Below are 21,305 nucleotides of genomic sequence, written 5' to 3' on the forward strand. Positions count from 1 at the left end.
CGCCCCGAACCCAGACGGATGAATTTAACTGACGCGCAGCAACTTCGAGTAATCGCCCCCCTTTTGCACACCACCCCGGCGGCGGCAGCAGGCATCCATATAGCGTTGAGGATGCGGCGGGACGAGTATCTGCTATTGACAGCATCATTATTGGCATCCCTAAATGCAGGACGTTTATCGGATTTGCACGTGAGCCACGCGCACCCGCGCAGCCCCCGTGACTCACCTGCCTGGATGCCCTCGACGTGCCCGTCATCCCTTGCAAGCGCCACCACCCTCGGGTCTATACGCGAGCACTTCATCCAGCTTGAGCTTGAGCTCGAGGATGTCTGGACGTATCTGGCGATGCTAAAGCTTTCTTGCTTAGTGCACACACCTGAGCATGACTTACCGAACACGCGCCCGTAACACCCTCGCGGGTAATTGAAGTTACCGGGTCGTTTTCATCAAGACGCCGGAGCGCTTTGGACATAAACGGACATAAAAACCCTCCGCGCGTGTTTGCTCAGATGCTTGGCGCACATTTTTGGAAAAGTTTTAATGAGTATGCACCCGCATGCCCAGGCGCGTAAAAATAACTTTCCGCCGGCGCAAAATTTGCCACATTTGCCAAATTTGAATATATCTATTTTTCCCACGACGCGTCACCGAGTTGGGAAATTAAAACAACTTTTTTGTTCGCCCGCAGTGTCATTGTAATATAAAATGAAGCGCAAACTTTGCGTTCACTTTTTCTCCAACTATAATTAAGAAATGTAAATAGCTGACTCTTATTACCCTCGTTCGGGGGACACTTTGATGTGCAAGAATTACGAAATTAAAAAGTAAATTGATTACGTCGCGTTCGAGCGCAAAGTTTACGAGCGATTTTTCATATATTGAAACATCAAACGCCGCCTGCGAGCAAACATTATCGCCTCTTTTTTGCAGCCACCACCAGGGCGACAAAAACGACGTACAAGTTAATATTTCCTTTCATTGGTGAAGGCGCCGGTGTATATAGGAAATAAACACTTTTACAGCCGTCGCATGAAATACGTGGCGCAGGGCACATTAATGTTCCGCGCGACTATTATATTAAATTAAAAATGTTCGTCAGCAGATTTACGTCGTTAAACTTATAAAATAATTGCCCACAGCAAATAGAATTTACGGCGTCGTTTGTGGCGATATAAAATTTATAAATTACTATCGTTATATTCTAAAAGATTCAAAATCTTTATTTTTTCTTTACCAACCTTTGCTAGTACATAATTTGGCAATTGATTTTTATGTTTGTAAATTAAATTTGACGCCTGCTTAAATTGCACAAACAAGTGATGATTTGAATATTATAATATCGCTGATTTTTGGACGCGAAAAATTTTCCATTTCATTGAAATTTAAAAAAATGTTCCCATAGATGCTCCGGCCGGAAACAAAAGTAATTTTTTTGTGCGCCTCTCTGCTCGTTTCGGGTATTTGTATACATAATTTATAACTCGGAACGAGCTAACAATTGCCTTCTTAAAAAGGGAGAAGCGAAGAAAGGAAATTTCTTTAAAAGAAAGCCGCGCGCCAACCGCGAACGCACGCCGGCGTAAAATAAGAAAAGGAAGTTACGTCGGACTCATTAGTTTCTCGTTTAATCTAAATCAACGACTGCCAATTATTTCGGAAGCCCGTGGAAAAGAGAGTGAAGCCACCACCATCACCAAAAGCGGATTATGTGCCACCGCAAATCTACGTGTCCATCCGGAGGACTACGAACAGCGTGACTGGAAGAAGATCGCAGCACCGGAAGACCGCCATCTAAGCTGTCGAACTTTCTGACTCGATAAAATTGACGAAACCTTTTAGAGCGTCGTGACGAATTCGCAAATGGATGAAACAGACGTGAGCGCGCCACGTGGGCCATCGAGTGCGCAACGAGCGTTTCGAGGGTGATAATCCGGCGATTTATCCAGGCCGCGAATTTCGCTGCTTTTTGCCGTTGTGGGAGCTTTCTCTCTTCACGAAACATCCGCTCGCGAACACGCGGAAGCCAGGCCCGGCGGTTTGACGCTCGCGTTTTACTCATGCTCACGCGCGAGTGGTGGTTTTAGGCTGTCGACACTTATTTTAGTTAATTGCGCGCGAATTTTACGATTTTCGTCACGGCTAAAGGCCGCCGCCACCGCCGAGAGCACGTGGAGCTTTCATCGTTCATTGGAAGCGTCGGTTTTAATTATCATCAACGCGTTGCGCGCCGCTCTCACTTTTGGGCGTGAGGCTTGACGTGTTGAAATTATAAATACGCATTTAATTACCTGTGACAATTGGGGCGAGTGCTGCCTGCGGCGGTTTGGAAATTACATCGCCATAGTGGTAATTAGCACTCGGCTGATATGCCATTCGCGGTTTTACACGTTTATTATTTGTCAATCAGCGCAAATATTTCATCGGTTTATTACTAGTTAAATTTGAATTGTAATTAAACTGACAACGCCAACAAGAGAAAAATGAATGTACTTGTTGACGAAGCGACTGAAACCAAACGTCGAAGTTGTAGACGGTGGAGTTAGAGAAAAGCCGAAACTATCCGACTACTGTTGGCATAAGTAAGTACACACTAAGCCCCGGAACGACATTCGTCGTTTTCCGTCTTCCGGCTTTTTTTTGCGCGGCAGCTCGCTCGGTGGTCGTAACGTGCAGCGTACGTTTTTCCAACACCGGGGCCGAGTTACAGTGTCTTAGCGTCTTGCTGCCAAGCTTCCGCGCGTTGACGGCGAGCAGCGTGTAGTAAAATATGAAAACCTCCGGGTAAACTTCTTTTTCTCCTCGTTGCCGTCTGCACGGCGAAAGATCGTCGTCAAATTGCATATCTTGTGTATACATCAGCAAGCGGGCGAAAGCAGGAGCAAGATTTTCCAAGATGATGACCTCCCCTACCAGCAACTACGTGCATGTGTGGTGCACCTGAATTCAAGATGAATATTTACATACGAGACCGTGCGGGGCACTAGTTTGCTCTTCAAACATCAACTTTTGGGTCATGCAAAAGGCAACCACGAATAAAATATGCCCGCACTGAAAATATCCGCGTGTTAGTTTTTTTTTTTCTCTTCTGCTCTTAAGCCCAGCGACGATGTGACAATTGACCCCGAAAATCGATCATTTCCCCGGCTGGATTTTACAACAAATGCACAATGTAGTTTTCAATCATTATGTCTGGTAATGTAGGCACACTAAAGAGCGCCGATGCCAAATTGCGAAAGTGCCTTGGAGCATTTTACAATTTCACCATTTCGCTCGCCCCCTTCTTTTCCGCTCGCTGGCTGGTTACTGCTGTCGGGAAGTTCGTCTTTCCTCAGGGAGTTCAGCGCGGTACGGCAATCGGCGATTCCTGCCGCTGACAGAGCCGTGTGCTGCATTTGCGCGCGGTGGCTTTTGCCGGCAGAGCTTTGCATATCTATCTAGCTCGTAATTTCTTCCCGGTTTTCGAGCGACTGCTCTAAGATAGCTAGTAAATCGCACCGAGTTAAAAATAAGGGCTAAAAGTGTGCAAAAATGAGAGGGGAGGCGACGCCGATAGAAAAAAACGTGTTACGTATTCAACGAGTCGGTAATTTGGCGATATCTAAGCAGTTTTATGCACCAATGCAAAAGCAGTCAGCATATAAAAGTCTTCAACTTCGAACCAACTATTTTCACATATCTGAGTCTGTGTTATACCAAAATTACAGTCATTATTTTTCATCCACCATTTGAAATGTTTAAAAACAATATTTTTAAATTTAAACTTTATACTAAAAAACGTTATCTAAATAAATGTAAATTATTTGTTGCAGATCCACCAGAAATTTCCGTTGAACGCCCGGTTGTACACTCCGCAGAAGGATACGAAGCCCAACTGGTGTGCATTGTGCACGGCGAAAGTCAACCAGAGGTGAGCGCTATTTTTAGTTTATTTGCGTCGTTGCCATTACATTCAGAGGTACGAGTAGCGCGCACATAAATTCCACCGGCGGCGCCGCGCGCGTTATCTAATTAATAAACCGAATATCCAATCGTATACGTACTTACGGAATTTAATTTCAGTTAACACGAATTGCCGTGCACTAAACGCCGAACATTTTCACTTAGCCCAACGGCTAGAATCCTGGACTATATAGTTAGTGCCAACCGTTTGGCGGGGGTGTGTGTTGGCTGGCCGTTTTCGGCACGATTTATGGCCGTACGCACCGTTTAATCTAAACGACGCGCGCGATACGAAACGAACGAACGCAACGCGTGCGTGAGGCGTTTTTCTTTTTGGCATTGCGCATTGTTTTCGTCCTGATATACACAACGTCCACAATATGAAGAAAAGTGTCAATCTTTAATAAGCCTGTCTTCGAGTTCAGATAAAACAGTGAAGGCGTCTGATAAAATAAGAGCGATAAGGTGCAAGTGGGTGTCTAACACGTCTGAATATTCAAACAGAGAGTGCGAGTTCATGTGATTTCGCCAGCACCTGAAAATGGCCCCATCCGGGCGGAATTACGTGCGAGCGTAATTCCATTGAGAGTGACAGCGCCTTATTGAATATGTACGAACATATCCATCTAACCAACACCCGAATGTATTTCAATATCTTTTCACTTATTTAAAGGCGCTGCGAGTCGAGTATTGAGATTGAGCACTTCGAAGGCGCATTGTGTTCGAGGAACCCGGAGAAAGCACCTTCGGTAATGTGCGTCTATGTGTGTATATATATGCGTACGCTTGGGGGTGGTCGGGCGTGATGGACTTTTGTGTCTTTCCATGCCCTTTCTGTGACGCCATTTGGCGTGAATCGAACGCACATTCGGGCAACTTTGATTGTGAATAGATGTTTTAGAGGCGCTCTCGAATGGGGAGTTAGGGAGTTTTCCGACAACATTTCGCCCGCGCGACGAATTTCACCGGGGTGTGTGCACACGCACGCACGTGAGCCGCAGATAGAGCGATTCCCACAACGAGATTCCACTTTAAATATTTAAACACCCAGCGCTATTACCTTACCCCGCCGGACGGCGAGACGTCTTGCTTGCAAGTGGGAAACGTGTTTCTCCTTCGCGAAGAATCGTCTTGCCTCCCAGGGCGATATAATTATATGCGTCTTATCAAAAACGTATCCCCCACACGGCACAACATCTGGATTTCCACTTAGGCTTGCTTAAATATTTACATCCGGCAAATAATAATTTTTTACGACGATTTGCCGCTTAATTTCCCCCCTCAACATCACAACTCATCTCACTTTGCTTCATTGTTACCTTCGTTTTACTCGCTAAACTTCGCGATGAAAAGAAACTGCAATGATGAGTACCAACACAACGAGAAGAAAGCGAGTTTATGCTTTGGGGAAAGAAGAATGTTATTACGTAATGTCTCCCATGTCGGTCGAAAAGTATCATTTAAATTGCGCATATTTTCGGCGCACCGTTGCGCCCACGAAAAGTTTGCATAAGTAGCGCCGGGCGCGGAATGCCGAGTCGTGGCGGGGCCAACTAAAAATACGCTTAAATTTTCATATAAAGTGGCGTGTCTCATAGGGAAATAGTTTAGTTGAGGCGAAGACGCGCGCGTTTTTTATTTCCCTACCGCCCGTTGGGTCCACCAGAGATCTCCGACTGCTTTAAACAATCTTTTGTTGACAATGGATGCAATTTAAATGTAAAATATAAGATATTTTTAACATAATCATCTCCATTTTTTCTTTCACGCAGCAGTGAACAGCTTTAGCATGTCTAAATTTTTTAGTTGAAAGTTAGGAAGAAGAAAAAATCCGGTTGGCCTTTAAGGAGATTTATACGCTCGTAAATACATCCCATTTGAGGACGTTGTATACATGAACTCTTATCCAATCGCAGTTGAATTACTTCCCGCTTTCTTCTTCGAGGTCTTCCGATTTCTCAGATATTTTCCGTCTATGATGCAGCGCCGCCGTCGCACCGCGCATTTTCCTCTTTATAAATTGAGTCATATTCCGAGCGGCCGTCCGCCGATATTATTATAGAATATAGCTGCAGACCAAGGACGTTCTTTTTTCCGTTACCGATTTCCACCCTCCCACGGCCGTAATAACTAGACGGCGAAGCCTATTTGAAGCCTCTTTTGGACGGCGATCGCCGACTCGGCGTTTCCTTTAACTGCATATGCTTAAATGCGCGCACCCCCGCGACCGGATCTTATTTTTTGCCTACCCTCCGAGCATTTTTGCTTTATACTTCTGCGGACGCGCGTGCTTACCTAGGGGTGCGCAAGTACGGCTTTGCAACTTATGCAGAAAAAGAAGTGGCAGCGCGGGCAAAAGGAGAATTTATGATATTGATATATACGCAGCGAACAGATTTTCACCGCAATTACACACACTCTATGCCTGTTCTAATATCTCAATTCGGGCGTGGGGGTCCGCTGACTGTTCTTGCCCTTTTGTTTTATTGCTTTCCTTTGCATACGCAAGATTTTCACCCTCTGCGTAAGCAGATTACAACCACCAAACCAGCTTTGTTATAAATCGCATCGGATTACAATCATAATGAAGTCAAAAAACAACAAAACAACACTCATAACGCCATCTATTGTCAAAAATGTAAAACTGTGATAAATGCGAGACATGCAGATACAAAATATTCAGTTTTTTGCGCACGATGTTAATTTAAGCTTTTACATCGGCGGCAATATCGTCAATAACGTGTATCGCACGTCGGAGGCGCGTCACTCGTCATTAAATCGCGTTTCAATAATGACATGTGTGAACACGTCCTCGTAATTCGCGCGGTCGTGCACGATGTGTACGAAATAGATCCGCGCGAACCGCGTTTGTGTACACACAGAGAGAAAAAAAACACGCACACGCAAAAACAAGGGCGTACAGTGGAGGACGCAAAAAACGCGTGCATAAATTGTAATTCTCCAACCAGAAATGATGTTAATATTACGAATATCCGCGTGTCGGCTTAGCGCGCGGCGTGTGCGCGCATGCATGCCTTCCACGTCACGCCAACCACCTCCGGGGCGGCGGCAGTGTCACCGGCAAATGTGCAATTTCCATATAAATTATCATTTTATTTTGGTATACGTCCAATATTTTTATTTGTGAGGTAAGAGCGTGTTGTTTTTCAAGTAACAGAATGAAATATATCTTAATCATATTTTTAATTAACGGATATAATGATGTCACAGCAAACAACAAAAAGTCATAAATTGTCCGTGGGCGAGTCGCAGCTTAAGACGCCCTGACCTCATTCCGTCCGAATCGTTTACCTATTCATGAGCCGCCCCCTCGAGGACAAATTTACGTCGTCGGCGGCGCTCATTAGATCCGGCAATTTCACGTCCTCGCCGGCTATTTGTTGTATTGCTCTGGTTTGCTAATAAAAAAGTAATTTGTACAATGTTTAACTCGTTCGCCAACTCGGCAAACATTTCCAAAGATGCCACCCGCCTGCGGCTTCCGAAGCTTAGCTAGCAGCACTTAGCTCTTACATCGTACTTACATCTCTCGCCACTAAGAAATCATTCCGGCACGCATATTATATTGTTGCAAAGCACTCTAACGTCGAAACAATATAATTACAATGCTGCGGAATGAATTCCGAATTCGCATAATTTAATTGCGTATAAACTTTTGCAATATTACGTTTCCGCGCTGCGCGATAAAAACGAATTCGTCAAGTATCCCCGACCCTCGTTTTATTATAATGAGAGAATTATTCGAGCCGTACGAAAGCAAACACGATGCGAGCTTCCACTTCTTTCGTGTCTCATTTCCTTTCGGGTTTACATCTTTTCCTCATAATTTCCCGCGTTTTGCGTCGTTCGTCGCCGGCGGGCGTGCAAATAAGACCATTCGTCGCCGACCGACAACTTTCCTTTTAAACTATTATCTCCCCGCGAATTGGCATTAATTTCGCTGAAAGGGTTGCCTCGTGTAATTCTTTTGTTTATTGCGTTGCCTGCGCGTTCGGAAAATATTTGCGCGCTGAGGATGCACAGGCGTGGATATTGCTTTTATTTTACTTCGGCGCATATTTCCGCTCCACAACGGTGTTTCAATTTTATTGCAGTGAGGTTCGAATGTCGATTATATTCACTTTATGCGCGCGATGGTGGTTTAGCCGGTTTTAAAATCACGAGCCACCGACAAAACATAAACGAATCGGATGTCGTTTACGGCGTAAAACTATTCGATCCGTGGTGCAGGTGTAGCGCACACACAGGTGAAATCGCAAAAATTGCAAAACGGAAATGTGATTTGCGTCTACTGCCGCACACGCTCCACGACCATAGATTTATATTTATAATAGATTTCGCTTAGATTTATTGAAATTGCCAGCCGAAAAATATTTTCGACGCAGAGAATCGCGTCGAATCGATTCGCGGTTAGCCCGCACCATTCTGACTCTGGGCGAATCCGTGACACGTTAAAAATTGACCCAAAACGCTCCCCCGAAAAGAACAGAACACATTGCGCCGCCAGAGAGCCAGCGAGCGAGTTAAATTTATTATCGCCTGTCGATGTTGCTCATATTTGCCGCCTTCGCGCAAAGAAAAACATATCATACGAGCGCACAACGTGCGAATTCGATTCCACGCTTCCGGAATGAAAGAATGGTACGAGTGCTCGCGCCTAGAACTCGAGCAGGAACAGATGAACGAAACAAATCGCATGAAGTAAGTTAGGGCCTCGCCGGGAGGAGCGGAGAGAAAATTGATTTCGACGAAACGTTAACGCGCAACGTTACATCTATCTGTCTATTTCACGTTCGACGACGCTCAGCACTTTAACCTACAAAGTGTTACGGATAACTACTTTTTTATTCAAATTATTTTTGATTAAATATTGTATTTTCCGCACATTTAGCGCACATTCGTGTTTGTTGCCGACGAGAAAAAAAATCCCTGGTTCATTTCATTTCGGGGTTCGTCGGTTCGTGCTCCGACATTTTATTATAACATTTTGCGTTTTTTTTTTGCTTGCTTGAGAGCAGATTTTCAGTGTCGAGGCTTTAATTTTCGCTTCATTTTTTCGCGTCGTCGCAATTTTCGCCCCGCTCGTCATATACGTGTGAGCATATTACTCGCGCACACAATGGGTGGCGGGGGCAGCGGAATGGGGTACACGAGGGGGTGGTATTTAATTTATTCCGCCAGCGCGCCCCGAAAAGAAACGCACAACAAGGAGGAAGTAGGTGTTTCAGTTTTGATTATTAAAACACATTTTCATAAAGTGAAATATGAAACAATAGAATGACGCAATGCGAACGAAATGAAACGACACCGAAAGTGAAGACTGAAAGAAAATATGATTTTTTTGCTGTTGGCGCGATGCGACGCATGAAAGAAACGCTCATGCGGGAATATCAAATGAATATTTCAAAATGTTCAAATTGTACTTAGGTATACGTAAAATATGCTTCGGAAACAATTCTTATTCAAATTTTATTTGTTTTTATTTTTTCGCCTGCCTGCACGCAATTATAGAAACATAAAGAAGATAAACGAATAAAATATTACCGCAAAACTCGTTGTCGAATTGTTTTCGTGCGCGGCAAATTTGCATGTCGTTTTGTTTGCCGCTTATTATTGTGTGTAAACGTTAAGAAATCTAAAGCCAAGCGGCGGTAGCCAGAAGGAAGAAAGTTTGGCAGGCAACCAAATTGACATCAATTAGTTTCTCGTGCAACTCTCACAAGTTTCGTTATTTAGTTAATACCTTGCGTCCCTTGCGTGCTTCAGAAGCTGGCAGCCGATCGCACCTGTCGAAGAAGTTCTTATCTATTAAACAGGCGGCAGGCGTCTGCGAGTTATTTATAAAGCGTGTTCGTTATTGACAAGCACGTTTTCCTAGCCTAAGCTGCTCCAGAGCAGAAAAAGCGCGTGCACCTTACGCAACGGCATTAATCGACAGAAGAAATCTGGAAGAGACATCAAATGCACGTGGGCGTATGAAAAGTTGCCTAACACTCAAAGCACCACCAACAACAACAACGGCAACCCAAAAAAGAAAGTAGCACAAAAGTCAGCAACTTATAACACACGCAACATGCGCAAAAATCAACGGTTGTTTATTCGACCACTCTTTTTTTCGCAGCAATATTCTCTCGCTGCTCATATTCATGGTGCGGTCGTCATGCACACATCCGCACTCGCGTACAATGCTTTTAAGACGTAATTTATACAATGCGGAATGTGCGCCGACGTCGCGCGCCGTAGTCGAGTCCTGCCTCCGACAAATGTTGCAAGTACAAAAATAATACGGAAGCTTGAGCACCCGCATCGTATATACAACATTTCGCGAAATTTCGACCCTCTTTAAAGTACGGCATTATCTCGTGACGGCTTCTTCATATTTCCTTGCTTATGTCTCGCAACGAAAAAAATGTGTAATAGATTTTTTTAAAAGAAGACAAAATGCACTTATATATTTCGTGCTTGTCAACATGTAAGATGACAAAATGTAGAGAAACGACACACAATCCCTGGGTTTATTAAAGCTATATTTTTGTGTAAACGCTCAAAGAATTTCAAAATAACCTTAAAACCTCAAGAACCACAAAAGTTGATTTAATATTGCGAAATATTGAAATGTAAAAAAGTTAAAAGCGTTTTTCAATTTAGATTTGTTTAAAATAAAATATCTACGAATTATGAACCCATCACAACTCACACACATATGTCATTTCTACATCGTTAATTATTCAGGATGATTCACATACGTTATTTACTAGTTGTGCGCCGGTTACGACGCAAATCCATAATCGTGATTGGCGGCTTCCGACCACTTTTCTCTCCGCTTCAAGTCGTCGCCGCCGCGCGAGTTATTGATGATAATCTTTAAAGAAACATATTTCGAACGGAATGCCGGAAGATCCACGCATGGGTAAAAATTTAACAATGCTTTTTTCGTCGGGTGCGTGCGCCTGGTTGCGTTGCGCTGCGAGACTACCCTTTCATTATTGGCGGGGGCAGGAAATCCTGCCACCGGAATTCGTCCTAATGATCATTAGAGAACTATGCGATTTCGTCAATTCGCTTGCTCGGATCTATACGCGTATCAGGGCATTGCATACAAATGGTTCAAGCGGCTAACGAACGCATGGTGTAAGTCGAAACGCTAGATATAATTCAATTTGATTTTTTGCGTTCTTACAGCGTATATTTATCGACCCGAGGACGTAATAATAAAATGGCGCCTTTATCGTTTTCATCGTCGTCTCAATGGCATATCGACGTCTCGAAATCCATCCCATGTTTTGCGCATATCCGGGATAGATAGTTATGATTTTCGATATCACAAAAATGCCTTTGACTATCACAAATATTTGTATTAAATAGTTTTTGAACCTTTCTCATGGAAAATTCATGCTTTGCAGGCGGAAATAACATGAAATATCAAAAAATTGTACACAAAAAGCCGAGAATGATTATTGTCGTCCCTTTAGAGAGCTTCGGACGATAAACACCAATTCCCGCCTATTGCGTATGCGTGCGTTGGCGAAAAGATGAGACGAAATCTATCGGTTTAAGTTAGTTAAAAGTTTGTGATGTAGGTAAAGTGCCGCGCCGCGCACGCTTTGATACTGATTTAGACGACGAGGATGCAGCAGCGCGCCGCCGTTTTCCGAAATATATATCTAATGGATTCTCGAACTTTCCTACTTCGGTTTCCCGGAAAATTAGTTTTAAACCGCAGCCGGATGTGCCGCTTGCTGCGAGGCGAACCGCTCGGAAATTTCGGGCCTCTCCTCCACCATCGCAAACTTACTACTTCCATAAATATGAAAGTATTGAGTAGTTGGGCTTCAGGCTCAAGCAGTCAAGCACAATGCAAGTACGAGTACAATGTAGCAAACCAATCTATTCATACGGGCATTTTTACATCGACGCATTCATTTCGGACAACGAAATTCGCCAAGAAGTGGATATATTCTACCTTCTGCAGCGCGCTTTTCTCTCTCCGAGGAATAAAAAATCCCTACTTCATTATGCTATGTAAATCTACCTCTTGTGGATCAAGCGTCCGTGTATGTTGGGTTGCAGCGCGAGTAGCGCTCGAGACGACATTTGTATACAATACATATTCCAATGAAGTGATATGTGTGTGTAGATGTATACTCAAGTTCCGGCCCAATTTCAGGTTTTATGGTACCGCGACACGATGCAGCTGGACACGACCGAGCGCAGGATAATGGAGTCGCGCGGCTCGCGGCACACCCTCGTCATTCGCAAGGTCCAGCACTCCGACTTCGGCAACTACACGTGCGTCGCCGACAACCAATTGGGGAAAACGCGCAAGAGCGTTCAGCTGTCAGGTAACATATCAGATCGTCGATCACATCGACGGCGCGATTCCTATTAATAGTAATCTCACTCATCATCAGTAGGATATGTGTGTATGTGGTTGCATCACAGCCTGTCACTGTCGATTCAAATTTCGAAACTAAATTTAATTCGAGTTGATGCCGGAGACGTGAACTGACCGCACGTCAAGGAAATGTTTTTTTGAGAGTGCATTCGGTTGTCACCGGAATCGGGATTTGTTGAAACCATTTCAGTTCGCAGCAATTTGCGATCCAAAAATAAACTTTTTCATTTATTTAAGCAAAATAGAAGCGGGTTAAAGCAGAGGTAATTATTTTCTATTTACAAGGATAAAATCCCCCAATGAGAAAATGTCGAGCCGATTGCATGAAAACACTAAACAAATCGGAAACTGTCCCCGCACTATCGAATCCTCGTCCTTCGAAAACGAAATTCAGAATTGAATTACCGCGCCGCTCGCAAACGCATAAAATTGCCGAAAACAGTCCTCGAAAGTCGATTTGCATAAGCCCGACGCGATGGCTGGGTGCGTTTTCAAGAGGGATTCGAATACTGACACTCCGTTTTATGCGCTATCCGCACTACACCTAGGGTTGTAGGCAACTTGAACAACACTCGAGCAACTATCGAAGGCTACGCACGGACGCGCACCATCATTAAAATAATTGAAATGTTTGCCATAGTTTATTGGCCCAAATAAAGATTTACAAAAAAAATCCTGCTGACTAAGATGATTTCAACTGCTTTTGTATTCACAGGATTGCCAAACACTGCAAAGTTCAGCTCGGCGTCTAGGGGTCAATGGCGAGACAGCTACAACATAAGCTGGGCCGTAGAGTCGCTTAGCCCCATTGTCGAATACAAATTGCTGTTCCGTCGCCTACCGGACACACCGCTCACTTCCGAGGATGGACACCCACAACCCCTGCATCATCAAAGCCAGAAGAAGATCTTTCCAATGAGGGTAAACGCACTCAAAAACTACGCGCTTCAATATCTACTGATTTTTTTCGTTTTGTTAATCAGGAGAATCGAACTCATACCAGTTATATGGGAGGAGGTTTCGGACGTACATTCTTCGACCGTCGACATGAGTGGAGGGATGTAATCCTGCCGGCCAACGGTAAAGCGACCACCGTCTACAACTCGGGCGTACAGTCGATGAGTTACCTGATCAAAGGCTTAGATCCCGGACAGAACTACGAGGCCAAAGTCGAGTCGCGCAACAAATTCGGCTGGAGCTCACCGTCGGAGCCGTTCTCCTTCCAAACGACGGACAATGGTGAGTTATCCTATTCTACCCTCTCTCTACGCGACAACACCAGAGCATCATTTCATTTTTCACTTGGTAATTTTTTGTTTGCGCGAGCGCATGTATAAAAGAATTTGAAAAAAAAAAATTCATTTTCACTCCGTTAATCTCCCTTCATTGGCATCCAGCGACACAAAAGCAAAAGTTTCAACGCGAAATAAACGAAAATGAAATTTCCCAACACCCACACACGCATCTACGGTAATGTAACTGCCACCAGCATTAAAACATTACAATTCCCGAGATAGAGAGCGGCTATCGTACGGGACAGTCGCGGTACGTGATGCACCTCGGTCACCTGGCAGTTGCCAAACTTATTAAAACGTTCAAACTTTATTAAATTACGCGAAAGTATTATCGCACGAGTCACCCGGAAACAAAAGACCATTGGATTAACAATTCCACTAATGTCGCTAGCTGTAGTTTCCGCAAATTAATATTCAAACCGGTACATCGCCAAACTTAACAGATATCCGCGCAACTAAACCTAATAAAAATCATTTCAATGCAAAGTTTTGATTTATCAAAACTAATATCATAGCGAACAAGTTAGTTCTTGTTGTCGTGTAGTTTCCAAAATGATCTTGATCCCGGGGAAAACTTTTCAAAGCACAAACTAAATTTTAGTTTGTGACAACTAAGTTGTGAAAATTATTGACAAATCTTTTCTCATCTCATCTTTCCACCTGTAATCTGGGTATATTTTTATTCGTACAACACGCAATCTCAATTCGTCATTTTTCATTTCGTTTCGTAGATATGAGCTACCCCGAGCGACCGCAAACCCCACGACATGTTTACAACGGTAAGTTGTTCGAGTTATTTAAGATTCCCTTTAAATGTTGCACGATCCACGCGCGCGAGTAATAGTAGTTTATACTAAGCCCGTATCCGAAATGAGATTTGCAACAGCTTCGAAATTATTACACATTTATATCGCATGCCAGAATATTTTACTGTGCACGCTCACGCAGAAAAGTTTCAACTTGCCACCATATCGATATATATGCGCACGCTGGACACATTATTTGGCGTTGTATTTTTGTGATTTATTTATTCGTTTTTCGCTATAAAACGTAAAGGAGGCGCCACTATCGCGCGTAGCGTACAAGCCACTCTAGTGAAAATCCGGATGAATTTTACACGGCTTTACATAATTTTGCTTTCGTCCTGCAAATTTTCCACGAATCGAGATTTGTTTTATTTATTATATATTGCAATTTCATTGATGATTCAACAAAATTATTACTAAATTATAACTCTTGTTGGAAAATTTGTTATTTATAGTAAATAAATAGTAAAATGTTAATTTTTATGTTTCAGAGAACGAAATAAGAGACCTGCATGTGCGAATACAGTCATCGTCACCTAGTCCAGGCTCAATTCAATATGGCCGCTTGGACATCATGGCTCTGCTTGTCCTCGCCGCACTACTCTTCACTTAAACACTCTAAACAGCGTTGGAAGATTGTCTTCGCTAACAATTACATCCTAACCAACATACAAAAAAAGATATTTTTTGTAAATCGTGATTACACACCCACACAAAACACACATATGGATTGTGGCAATTTTGAAAATTTTGCAAACTTCCTCGTAGCCTCTTTTGTTTCGATGTTCTCAAATCACTAATTGGAGATTACACCAAAAACAAACTATAAACGTCAACATGTTAAATGTATGTAGTATGAATAAGAACTCTAACTATATATATAAATCAACTAAGTGTCAATTTTGACAACTTAAGATATGAAGATTTAGAATATTAATTAACTTGCTTTCTTCTCTCATTAAGTGTGCACAAGTTTTCAAAATAATATGTGTTATATGAAAAAGCAACACACTCCTAAGCGATTATAAACAAAACCAAAAAAATATCTAAACGTGTAAACGACGAGAGAGGCGAACTTCTAAATGTAGCTTTGTAAATAATTTTTTATTCGGTTTAATATAAGCCATCAATTGCTTTTGTTTCATTTGTTTTTTCGCTCGGTGAGCGAATGATTAATTGTTTGCGTTGCTTCGTTGTAATACTAAGCAAAAATTGAATAAAAACAAAACAAAAACGATTCTTGTAGAAAATTTAACATTAAGAACATTAATTATATTTGAGCGAGCGAAATGATATAAATGTGCTTATGCAATTTTTTCGTACGAATGACGCGGAAGCTGAACAAAAACGAGTAACACAAAAAAATATGAGTAACATAGTGCCATAACTATAATGTAAACTTTAAGCAATGTGAGTGTTTAATGTTTATTAATTCTATAAAAATAAATGAAGCAAAAAGTACTTTTATCGTATATAAGAAGGAATATAACTGAAACATACTGTGGAAGATATGTTTGCGTTTGACGAGACGCGCATTTTGTTAAAACACCACCGCCGAGACGACAGACATATAACCTAAACCGGAAGCCGCCGGAAATGCGACGCAAAGATGGCGCGGGAATAGATTACGCTTACGTGTATTAACGCTGGAGGAGCAAGAGACAGAGGAAGCTGACGAAATGGTGCATACCTGCAAACAAATAAACAAAACACTATTAGTAATCATACATACATTGGTGTTTTAACAAACTGTAGCATTTAGTACGAATTATACAACATATTGTCCATTCTTTCCGTACAAGGGTCCAAAAAACAAACAAAAGTTAAAGAATTACGTGCGCTCCGTTTCCGCCTCGGCTTTGCGATTACAAACGCGACTTGAGCTGGCATGCACAATGTGATGAATATTTCAAACACATTTAATTGCTTTTATCGACATGCCCGATAAATGCAAGACACAGGGGAAAACACTTTAATGATATGAATATTGATTTTCGCCGCTAATGGAGTTCTCATTAGGAAAGCATTCAATGTTTTATCATCGGCTGCATCAATTGCAACAACGCGGCAATCACGGTCGCGTTCATAATTAATCATCCTCGGTTGGTCATCAACAAACTGTCATGCAGCTAAACTTTCTTCTGTTTACACGCGCTTCTGACCAGCACAACAACTTAAAGTTGTTATGGCATAATTCAATCCGCACATTGATTCCCATCTCCTACTCCTATACTACTAGAAGTAGTTCTGAAAACGGTTTTCGTCATTTGCATGAGAATGAGGCGTCTGCCAGCAGAGACGAAATATTCATTTGTTTCGTCACGCACGACTCCCTCCGAGGACGTGCGCCGCCCCCGCAAACAAGTCATAACTTGCCTCAACCGCGCATTGTTTTCGCAAAGCCCGAGGCGTCCTTCGAAACCTCTTCGAAACAAAACACAAACGATACACACTACATATTATATAAATTAATATTTATATAATTATACATAATGTAACATGATTCCCCCTCAGTGTGTAACTTGATGCAACATATACGTAAGACACGTAAATGAAGTACATAAATATATATAAATATATATACATTCTATCTCACCGTTACCAGAAAATAAAATACAAATTATTATATTACAGGAGCACACACAGCCACCGAAAATGAGAGACATACACACACACAGAAACTCAAAACATGCGCTCCCCTTCTATCTACAAATACTTGCATAAATATATCTTCGTAACACGTAACGTAATGCTACTTCTAAGTGTACATATTAAATACTAACGATAATGCAGCAAATGAAAGAAGCATCAGCGACTAATGAAGCTGAATTTTCAAGCAAATAAAAGAGTAATGCACACATCACACATTCCATACAGCGTGTTGCGAGTTATCAAAAGAAAACGAAACGAACGATAAGGGCATAAAAAATAACATTATTTAGTGTATAGGATGCTTCGATAACAAACAAAGAAAAATAACAATGTTTCGTACACAGTATTATCATAATATGATGTAAATAAATGTGTAAATGAAGATCATATTTTAACAATTGAACAATTTCAACCAACTATACACTCTGTCAGTTTGTTGCGCACGTTTACTTATTTCTAGTCGTACGTAGTTTATTAATGACTTATTGGCATCGATCAAGAATTACAACACACACACACAAATAGTTTATCAGCATTATTGATTATTCAGGAGTGCGATTGTAGATTAATTCTGCTTATCCTGAATGCAAAATGGCTGAAATGCATCTTCTTGATTGTTATATTGAATTCTAATTGAATTGAATGCATTAATTACCGATTTACAAACACTATACATATGCAGCTTATAAGTGTCGTGATATTAATCTAATAATCATTTTCACTGTAACGCCCGAAATGTAGGTATACAACAAATGGAGGTGCAAACAATGGAAGGAAAATGTAGATGAAAATGTTGATGTAAAAGCGTTTGTGGGCTATTTTATAAAATATATTAATTAAGTATAATTAATATAATTATTATGATGGATGTTGAGACTGTAGCATTTTAACAATCAGCGCATACATTACGATGGGTTGCTTGTAATATTGATATTCTTATTATTGACACAAAACCGATGAGATAGATGGAATTGTATAAACAGAAACACGAAAGAGATGCTTAAAACTCAAGCTGGTAACGGCGGGCTGGCGAGATGTGTACGATGTGAACAAAAACGTGGAAAGAACTGGGTACTTGAACTGACAGAATAAATATATTATACATAAAATTATATTGAATATGTTTATTACGTGATTATAATAAATATAGTTCATATTACCTCTTCAGCTTGTATATCCTTTATATCACTTTTCAGTTTAATACCTCATATTAGTGTTTGGTATTCATTATACAAGAGTATATGGCCAAAGTAATGAGTTGCAGTTAAGTTACAAAATGTAGCGACTTAGTGAGTTGTATGTTGAATGCCAGGAGCAAATTGGTTGCATAAATATGGAATATGCATATGAATTTATAAATATTCTAGGACTAAAGGACACTTGACTTCATGTTACGCATTATTTACGTAAGTACCAATAAGTATTGTAGTTATAAGCACTTCAAAACAAAAATAAATGCATACCATGTGTGATTATTATAATTTTATCATTTGTTCAGTTGTATTCCTCCTATAACCCAGAAAAGAATGAAATAAACGTAAACTCTTATAATTTTTGTAAATTTGGTAATTTGACGTAGGCAACCCACTTGTCAGCAAACGCATTAAATTTGAATTTATACAAAATCGCTCTTTTGAGGTAGGCAACCCACTGCACAATACAACCCTTATTTTATCAATACCAACCCCAAAAATTCTCAAAACACTTTCAAATATCCCCACATACTACAATAACACAGAGTGTGCCACGTTTTTCCCTCACTTGCAGATTATAAACAACAAGAAATAATAAAACACATCGGTTTTAATTTTAAAGTGCTCTGAAAAGTTAATGTATCATCACATTCAACACTCCCAAGTCATTAACACCCGATTTATAAATAACTTGGTATTTCTTTGTCCCCTGCGAGTTTACGCATCGACCCGGTGCGTGGGTGATTCATCTCTTTGGACTCTTTGGGGTTTAGATAGGGACCGTGTGCAGGTATGTCAATATTCTCCACTAAACTTCAACCCGTCGACGATGTTTAGAAATTGAAAACTCGTTAGTTTTTGTGTGTGGTGCGTGTGGTGAACGTGATTTGCGCGACACATGTAGCGAACTAGCTAGCGACCGGGTTCTTCGCCTTCTACGCTTTCTAGATGTAAGGGGGCAACGCCGTGCGACTTTGATTTTGATATGACGTTGGAAGATCCATTTTTCGTTGTTAAAGAGTAAGCATTAAGCAATTACCAAAGTGCGGTAGTCAGTAGAACAGTTTAATCACCGCATTCGTAGTGTCTGATGCAACTATTACTTTTATTTGTTCAAGTTAACGCCTTTGTTATTGTCGTTATCACTGCTTATTAGTTTTGTGGTTATGTGCATAGTGATAATGCATGATTGGATAACATCACAAGTTTTGGTTTGGTTTTCAACTATTTCTTATCGCACATGCTAACTGAATGCAATTTTAGTGAAGTTTTTAAAGCTTTGAACAAAACTAGAGGATTATACTTGAGATGGATTGAACTACAAGAGGAGAGCATATGCATCACAAAGGATGAAGTTGAATGGACCAATACTGAGCTGAAGAATTCCCTCAGAAGTATAGAATGGGACCTGGAGGATTTAGAAGACACCATAGACATTGTGGAAAAGAATCCATCCAAGTTTAAGCTAGACAACAAGGAGTTGACTACAAGAAAATACTTTATTGACTCAACCAGGGAAGAGGTGAAGTCTATGAAAGACAAAATCAACATGAATAGAAACAGAGATAGAGATAGGACTGCTAGTCAGGTAATATTAACCATTTAACAATTGTCATTTGATAAATTAATAAAATTATTAATGCAGCCATTGTTGGAACCAAGCCCTGTAAGAGTATTGAACACCAGCAGTCATGGCACCACAAAATACTCCAAGCTTGAAAATGAACTGGACAGCCCACAAAGGTTTCTCCATGACACACTAGCCCAACAACAGTACATGACAAGGAATCAGGAAGAACAATTAGAAGCAATTAGTGACACCTTGGGTTCTCTCAAAACAGTTTCACGGCATATTTCAGTTGAGATTGATGAACAAGCAGGGTAATTTTATAGTAAAACCTTAGATATTGCAGACAAATAACAATTTTATTTGAATTTAAAGTATGTTGGACGAATTTGGTACGGAAATGGAAACTACCGAGGGGAAATTAGACGCCACCATGAAAAAAGTCGCCAAGGTACTTCACATGTCAAATGGTACGTAAATCAAATTAAATATTTAGTTGTTGTCAAATGATGACACTTTGTTTTCTAAACTAGTTAATTGTTGTAATTCTAGATCGAAGGCAATGGATGGCTATATTTACTTTATCGATTATTCTCGTGATTGTGATACTTCTATTTATTTATCTGTGATTTTATTTATTTTCTTAAAACTAAAATGCATTGGATTGAATGGGTCTGTCCAAAGATTGGGATTCAAGAATCAGAACAGTACAAACTCAATTCGACAACTTATTTTCTTTGACAGGGAGAAAACTAAACTAGAAATAGGGGCAACGTTTTTAAACCATAGCATTTATCTTATATACTAAAAAGTAAACTAATTGGCAAACATGTTGGATCGAAATTAATGATATTATTACATTGCCCAGCACTTGTGCCACCTTAGATGATTGATCTTGTTGATTGGTACTTATTTCTGTATTCCGTATTATAGACTTATTTATTATCTAGCTCTTAGATTCGATTCGGATTCAATTTATGAGAATATTGTAATGTAGTCACTAATGAAATCCTCCTACATGTAGACTTAAAACAAAATCCTACAAATAGTGCCACAGACAACCCATAACCAAACTAAGATAATAAAAATCGCCAGTTTTCGATCACAGTTGCATTCATGGCTATAATTATTACCAATAAATGAAGTAAATATATATGACTGTATAGTTTATGTGATCAGTATTCGCTAATATTAATTATATTGGTCGAAATGTCTTGATGTTTTTATGTATGTACTTCAATTGTGATCGGAAAATGGCCGATTTTTATTCGAACCATCTGAACACTGACTCAGTACTATAGGAATGGAGATTATTGTATACAGAACATTGAGTTTCTCTTGAGTAGATTCAAGCTACACACTGTTTAACCAATATAATGAAATTGTACATACTTGCAGCAAGTGCAAAGACAAAATAAACGTTATTGCAATGAAATT

General features: G+C 40.9%; 2 protein-coding genes and 1 long non-coding RNA gene across 8 annotated transcripts in view; 2 read left to right on the top strand and 1 right to left on the bottom strand.

Annotated features, from left to right (window-relative positions):
- LOC135795046 (limbic system-associated membrane protein-like) overlaps positions 1-18,267 on the top strand; it is a 159,924-nt gene extending 141,657 nt beyond the window's left edge. For 4 of the 5 annotated variants that reach the window (XM_065306596.1, XM_065306597.1, XM_065306598.1 and 1 more), the window contains 6 exons: positions 3,810-3,907; positions 12,128-12,302; positions 13,071-13,276; positions 13,339-13,594; positions 14,382-14,429; positions 14,948-18,267. In XM_065306596.1, the coding sequence (XP_065162668.1) occupies positions 3,810-3,907; positions 12,128-12,302; positions 13,071-13,276; positions 13,339-13,594; positions 14,382-14,429; positions 14,948-15,069 (905 nt within the window). In that variant the 3' untranslated portion in view covers positions 15,070-18,267. The remainder of the gene's footprint in view (positions 1-3,809; positions 3,908-12,127; positions 12,303-13,070; positions 13,277-13,338; positions 13,595-14,381; positions 14,430-14,947) is intronic. The other variant, XM_065306600.1, reaches the window with a different exon arrangement.
- Positions 1-21,305, bottom strand: part of LOC135795049 (uncharacterized) — a 96,866-nt gene that overhangs the window by 75,141 nt on the left and 420 nt on the right. The window lies entirely within an intron of this gene.
- On the top strand, positions 18,976-21,303 carry Syx6 (Syntaxin 6). Its single transcript, XM_065306603.1, has 5 exons — positions 18,976-19,321; positions 19,565-19,889; positions 19,947-20,182; positions 20,244-20,338; positions 20,421-21,303. The coding sequence occupies exons 1-5, from the start codon at positions 19,287-19,289 to the stop codon at positions 20,495-20,497; spliced, it is 768 nt and encodes a 255-aa protein (XP_065162675.1). The 5' UTR covers positions 18,976-19,286; the 3' UTR covers positions 20,498-21,303.

This window comes from Atheta coriaria, unplaced genomic scaffold (assembly GCF_025399875.1).
Source record: "Atheta coriaria isolate IRGN ID8LTWV9N9 unplaced genomic scaffold, Caltech_Dcor_3.1 hic_scaffold_6_pilon, whole genome shotgun sequence".
Lineage (NCBI taxonomy): Eukaryota > Metazoa > Arthropoda > Insecta > Coleoptera > Staphylinidae > Dalotia > Dalotia coriaria.

What these genes read in the sequence shown, in the direction of transcription:
- Syx6 (XM_065306603.1), top strand. Translation starts at nt 19,287, where the DNA reads ATGACGTTGGAAGATCCATTTTTCGTTGTTAAAGA. An exon ending in CCATTTTTCGTTGTTAAAGA is followed by an intron (nt 19,322 to 19,564) that starts GTAAGCATTAAG and finishes ATGCAATTTTAG; the next exon opens with TGAAGTTTTTAAAGCTTTGA. An exon ending in GAGATAGGACTGCTAGTCAG is followed by an intron (nt 19,890 to 19,946) that starts GTAATATTAACC and finishes TTATTAATGCAG; the next exon opens with CCATTGTTGGAACCAAGCCC.